This window comes from Chaetura pelagica, unplaced genomic scaffold (genome assembly GCF_000747805.2).
Source record: "Chaetura pelagica isolate M959 unplaced genomic scaffold, ChaPel_1.0 scaffold429, whole genome shotgun sequence".
In the NCBI taxonomy this organism is placed as follows: domain Eukaryota; kingdom Metazoa; phylum Chordata; class Aves; order Apodiformes; family Apodidae; genus Chaetura; species Chaetura pelagica.
In genome coordinates, this window is record NW_009954542.1 from 735,771 (window position 1) to 742,740 (window position 6,970).

A 6,970-nucleotide genomic window follows, 5' to 3' on the forward strand; every position below is an offset into this window, starting at 1 on the left:
GGAAAGAAGAAAATTGTGGGGAGAAAAAAAAGGTAAGAAGAGACTTCAGAGCATCCACCCAGTCCTCTTGTCCTTTTTCCAGAAGTACTCTGAAGAACCACAAGCCTTGCTACAGAAGCTGCAGATATGAAAGGGGATCTTTTCCTTGTGATCCATGGTTTTTTGATCACTGAAATAAATTTATTTGCTGACTAACAAGAGATTGTGCAAGCAAAACAAAACAAATCAGTCAATGAAGCATAAAATCTGCTCACTCTTTTGTTTGTTATTAATTTTTGGGAGTTAGACTAGCATCTGACACCATACCTAATAATCTAGTCTAGCATTAATCATTTAGCAATCTAATAAGCATTTGCTTGCAACAGAAGGGGAATTCTATCTCTGCTTTACAGATGTAAAAACTCAGGGATAAAAAACCTCAACTACTTTCTCAAGATCAAATTGCTAACCAGAGAAAAAAGGGGTACTGAGCTGAGTTGTCTAGTAATGTCTTAACCCAAGCATAAGATTGTTTAATATTGGTAACGCTTCACAGTATAATAAATATTGTGCAATACATTTTCTTCAAAGAATGAAATTTCATTAACATGAGACCTATCGCACCTTCTGCTAGTAAATTTCTGCCAACAGGTAAAGCAAGACCAAGATTTTGCATATATGTGTGCAGACAGATTATGAAGTAGGTGGCATACCAACATTCAGATGAGCAAAGTTCTGCTGTGTACTGCTTCATAAATGTTATTCTAAAGTTCTCACTGAGCTCTACAATGAATTCCCAATACATAGCATAACAAAAGTTTTGCCATTAGCATAGTCTTGGAGACAGTCCGTTGTTCATGAATTAGGGTCTCCCATATGTCAAGTAGAATGTAAATGCCAAATCTGACACCTCTGGCTCATATATTGTGCTTGCAGGTGTTCACATCTGGCTAAGAACAAGTGAGAACGAGAACTCCTGCAACAGCAGTACAAAAAGCAAAAACAAAAGAAAAGGAAGATCTGACCTCCAAAAGACAGACTCTCAATTCTTATTAATTCTCAATGCAGTACTAATTTTCTGTATCACTTTCTATATGACATTTGACTTGATATTTGCTGAGAACTATAATAAAATGTTTCAAAGTCACGTATTTCGAAAAAGCTCTGCTGACATTTTTTAAACAACTTTATTTCCAATTTTACTTTCACATTCAATAAAAATACCTTAACTTAGAGGAAGAACCTCAAAAAAGCATGATTGATAACTTTTTTTTTTACCCTGATATTGAACAAGTTCTGTGTTAGAAGAAATGTCACTTACAATGGCCTTCCCTGGAACAAAAGGTCAGTTAGAAGAATGAAGCAATATGGTTCTGACTATGTTAAGATTGAAGATTATAAGAATGACTGAAAATAAAAAGTCTGTGTATGGTTATTGTGAAGAATCTTGCAAATTTCACAATAATACCTAAGAGTTTTATACCTTATTGATCCTTTTCAGAAAATTTTTCATTTTGTCTGTTTTTCAGCTGAGTCACTTTTAGTTAGATGCAATGTAAGTGGGTTATAGTATCTATATTTATATTAAAATAGCAACTTCTCCATCTTTCTCCCATCAAACCTACTCCCCAGGTCTAGTTGCAGTACATGATTTACAGTGTAATATGTGCTGCAAAGGAAAAAACAAACAAACAAGCAAAGCCAAAACACTGGAAGGTCAATATTTCCATATAAAGCCATAAAACCTTATACCCAAGTCTAACTTAGACAAGTTAGGAGCAGTCCCACTAGTTTAAAAACACAACACCTGGTATCACTGTTGTTCAAAGGTCACTGGACAAAACAAAACACAAACCAAATGACCCTTCAGTGGTGCTGATTCTCTAATCCAACTCCACCCAGTCATAGAGAGGGTAACAGAAACACTGCTCCTGGGAGGGCCACAGAGCTGGGCAGGGACAGTTTGAATAAGAGGTACCAGAGATCCTGAGGTCTAAGTTCAAAGACAACACAGTTTCTAAAAGGCTGGTGGTTGAAGGTCCTGCACATGGGACTCCTGGGGCTCTGAAGGGCCATCCTGCCCTTCACAAGCACACATGGAGAACACAGCACCTCTCCAGTGCAGCAAGTGTGCTGTACAGGCAGAAGCCAAGGACTGTCCAGCAGCAAATATCCTGTACCTTACCCATGGCTGTGCCAAGGGCTTCCCTCCATGCAAATCTCAATACTTTCTTTTGAACTGCAAATTACTTTTCAAGAACCACACAGGCTAGATAGGCATGTGGGTGAAAGACAGGGACCACTTACTCTTGTCTTCTAAGAAGGTATCACCCAGTCTCGCCTCCTTTCTTATTTCCTCCTTCCTCAGTGCTCATATGAGGTACAAGGGGCCACCTCTGTTTTATGTCTGATTCAAACTCCTCTTTACTATTTCCTGAAGAGCTCCTGTCATATTACAACTGGCATATCACACCCTTTCTGCTGATGCACACTTCTGCCTAAAAAGGACTAATTTGAAGGGCCTCAGAAAGGGAAGAATTAAAAAAAAATAAAACCACAAAAAAACCCAACCCCAAACAAACAAACAAACCCCCAAGAAAAATGAACAACCAAAAAATGCAGCATGCCAGCAGAGCTTAAATGAAAATGCAGGCTCCTATGTTGTTACCTTGTGTTGCAAGATCAAGGAACAAATCCACTAGGTAGTGGCTACAAAGGACCTGCTCAGACACACGGGCAACCTATTTGTAAGGTACCAGGTACAGTTTGCCTGACATTGCACTGGTATGATGTGACATGTGAAGGGAAGATGCTTCTCTGTGCAATTTGTGTGTTGTTGCACTGAAAAAAAAACCAACTGACTTTACATAAAACTGATCTGTTAAGCAAACAATTTAAATATTTTATTTTTTTAAAACGTGTTAGGTGCCCTACAGAAAAATGCAGTTCTAGTGGCTCACCAGGTGTTGCAGTCATTAGTTACTGTCTCTCCTTTGGCATATTCTCTTCCATTATGGAAACATGGACATCTCTCAGGAGCAACACATTTGCTTTCATGTCGCACCTAAGCAAAACACAGAGTTTGTCAGCATGCAGGTCTGTTGGTATGTGCCTGTAAGCACAAGCACGTGGGCAAAGAATAAAGAAAAGGACAGAGGAAATGGTTCAAGACTATCTGAGGTACGAAGGGTTCAGCACTGCTGGTATTTTTTTCCCATTAACATAAATAGAACTATGGGTATATAAATCACAGACTTCTTTCAGGGTCTGAACACCACCATAATCTGCTGTGAGAAGAAATCAGACTGATGAGAAATTTCAATTCGACCAAAACGAGAAGAAGAAATCAGACTGTAAAAGACTGATGAGAAATTTCAATTCGACCAAAACCAGGATAGCTAACCTGAATATGAAGAGCAGGTGAACAGCACATGGTTCTCACACAATAAACTGAAGGATGGCCTACTAGAAAAGCAGCCAGCTGCAGGACTCAGCTGGGCTAACAGCTGAAACAGGACCACTGAGGTGGAGTAGAGGAGCTGCAGTCTCAGAAAAATTCAAGTGGAAATGAAGATTCAGTTCTCACAGACAGCACTCCTCAGAAAAATGCCCTCTCCCCTATCTACTTGCCTTTGAAAATTCCAGTAGTCACTCATTTTCTTTCAAATGCCTACTTAATACCCAGAAGGCAGGATAAGTATCAGTCCATCTGATACAATATTCCACTCTTACAGGCATTGTGGCTGGGAAATAGGTCATTATGTTCTGTCTACAATTTTTTCTTTTTCAGTTTTACGCTACTGATCTTACCTTCTCTTTGCATAAAAACAAAACATTTGTTCCACTTAAAACAAAACAAAAAACAAACACCAAAAGCCCTCTGTGGTTCCTTGTCTCTCTCCTGCCTGGCTGCCAATAATGTCGTGGTTTGGGCCCAACACAAAAAAGAACCAGCCACATGGATAATCACTCAACTCACACACACTCTGGGATGAGAAGGACAAACCCAACCAGAAGCTCATGGGTTGAGACAAAGGACAAGGAGGGATCTTCACTGATCAAGGTCCTGGGCAAAACAGACTCAACTTGGGGAAAAATAATAATGTAATTTCACCCTAATCACACCCCCCCAGGACACAGACACACCCAGAGCAGGGCTTGCAGATGTTACCCCACCCGTCCCTTCTTCCCGGGCCCCAATCCCTTGGTTCCCGGTTTCTCTCCCTCCTTCCCCCCAGCGGCACAGGGGGACAGGGGATGGGGTTTAGAGTCACTTCACAGGCTGGGGGTTCCTGCTGCTCCTGCCTCCTCAGGAAGAAGGATTCCTGACAGTCCTGCCCTGCTTCCCCACGGGGTCCCTCCCATGGCACAGAGGCCTCCACCAACCTCTCCTTCCTGAGTCCTTCCCACCAGGTCCGGAGCTGCTCCAGCCTGGGCTTCCCACAGAGTCACGGGGGCTTCGGGAACAGCCACCTCCCCTGGCCCGGGGGCTTCCACAGCTGAGCAATCAGAGCCCACTGGCAGCAAATCCTCTGGCCACAACATCCAAGTCCAAGGGCCAAGTTCCCCCCTCCTGGCACCTTCAGGGAATGTCCCACCACGTTCCTCCATGAGTGCAGGGGCACAGCTGCCATCTCGCCATGGGCTGCAGGGAAACTGCTGCTCGGGCACCTTCTGCCCCTTCTTCCTCATTGACCACCAGCCCCGCTCTCCTCCTCCAGCTCAGTTCTTCTTAATTGCTTGCTCTTCTCAGGTGTTACCTCAGTTCTTCCGTATATTAATGGCAGAGGTGCATCTGTTGTCCCTCTAAATGGCTCCCTATCTGGTTTAGACCCCTTCCCTCGCTACCAAAAATCCCGCCAAACCAAACCAGCACAACCCTGAAACCAAGTAATGCCATTAGACTGCTTACTTTTTTTCCTGCTCCTTTTCTCTGTGTTTTTGTTTTGGTGGTTTGGTTTGATTTGGTTTTCTGCAATTACTCCCTTTCCCTTTTGAAGACAGCCAGGTTTAGAGTATCAAACAAAACCAAGGCTGTTTTTCACTTGGAGATGGGTTTGCAAAGCCAGGGTGGGTTTGGCTTACACTTCAAGGAACACTGAAACAGAGAGCACTTCCCCCCTCACATTCAAAAGTCACAAAATACCATCTTCCCACTTGAAACTCTTTCTGTAAAATCATTTAAATAGTTGTGTTTTTTGTTTTTTTTTAACCATTAAGTACAGGCAAATGAGATCAATGTAGTCTGAACGCCAGGTCAATAAAGTAGAATTACTCTGCCTTTTCCTGTTGGGACCTAGAACTGCCACAGGGAACTACTAATAAAAAGGATTTCACAGCCCAGAGACCTTTCATTCATATGTAGCTCCACATTCTCTGTGGCTACGGAGAGCCAAATAAACTCACACAGATAGAAGAAAGATGGAAACAAAGAAATGCTTTTCTAGATGATAGGTCTGGGACTCTGCCTCAGACTTCATCTCCACAAAGGACAGGGAGAAAATATGTTTCTGAGGGTGTTTAATTCATCCCTTCCTTCCTAGTGGTATTCAGGAAAAAGAGCAATATATGGCTTCACACTTATGGCTGTTTTTCTGATTTTTTTCAATGTTCAGCAACACAGGTCTAACCTCTGGATAAATAATAATAGTAATAGTAATAATAATAATAGTAATAATAATTAAAAAATAATAATACTACTACTAATAATAGATTTGTGGTTAATAGGAAGACCAGGCTGGATTTGTGGTTAATAGGACATCTTCTACCTGTCCTGGACACATTTACATGAAGCTAGTCACTGCCTATCCCCAACTCTAACAACTTTAATTAATTGGTGTTAGTATTTCCCTCAGAAGTGTATGGCCACCATGAAGATTCAGTGTAACAGCTGTTAATCCACTGACACAGAGAGAAGACTGCCTTGTCTGAACACTACAGAGTGTGTGTGTGTGGGAGATTTAAGAAAGCTGGACATAAATACTCAGAGTGGGCTTTGACCAGATGACTGATTATTTTTGCTGCAAAACTCAATGGGTGATGATTTTGTTAATAGTAACACATAATCTACTGGTCATATGGATGCCACATACAAATGGGGGTCCATCTGGCTCTGCTGGGCAGTGGCATTACACACCCACAGCTGGACTTCCTGTGGAAGTCTCTCAATCCATCCATCCCTAGCACTGAATACAGGGCATCTTAACAGTCCTGAGTGCCTGAGGTGGTGGGAGGCATCAGTCTTCGGGAGGCAACCACAAGAAAAGACAGGAGATCAGCTGCTCTTCACACCACCTCACACCCATATGATAATGCACTGAGAGCACGTCCATGGGATTATAAGTAAGTGGCTGACTAGCTGATGAAGCTACACACTGCACCTGGGAATCCAACTGAAATCTCTGTAATTTCCCTGCTCTGTCTTATTAATTGTTAAGCCTTGACAAATATTGCAAAAGGAAGAACAGTATCACAGATGTGAGAACTTTTTAAGATTCTTCTCCCCTAAACTCTGCCTTGATGAGGCTGAGTTTTAACGTCTCTTGGTCAATACAATTTTGGAGCATCTCACTGACAAGGGAATCTCAGGTTTTCAGTCTGTTCCTCCTGATACATGAGGTCTTCAGTAGAAAGTCAGCCAGAAGTACAAAGGAGTAGGGATTACTTAAAAGAACTGGGTCAGATCAGAACCCATTAGGTGATATATTTTTAACAACCTGTCACCATTACTGTGCAAAGACAAGCCAAGAACGTGCTAGGACAGACCAGTCAAAATGTGCTGGTTTTACCCTTGACTTCTCTTTCTTATGCTACCTGTATACTTCTTACATTTGTTCTATGAAGTATTATCACTGGGCAGATGCCCATACCATAATAGTGGTACTCATTGCCTCAGGAAGACTCTGTCATGTTGTTACATAGAATAAGCCTACAGTGAAGAACATACAAGAGAGCTAGCAAGAAAATCAAAATAACTATGAAGTTCCTGCTG

The 6,970-nt window shown here is 41.9% G+C and overlaps 1 protein-coding gene across 1 annotated transcript in view; it reads right to left on the reverse strand.

Moving 5' to 3' along the window:
- The window catches only part of VWF (von Willebrand factor), a 136,173-nt gene that overhangs the window by 75,873 nt on the left and 53,330 nt on the right, over positions 1-6,970 (reverse strand). Inside the window, exon 19 of the mRNA XM_010004925.1 lies at positions 2,940-3,043. Coding sequence (XP_010003227.1) covers positions 2,940-3,043 — 104 coding nt within the window. The remainder of the gene's footprint in view (positions 1-2,939; positions 3,044-6,970) is intronic.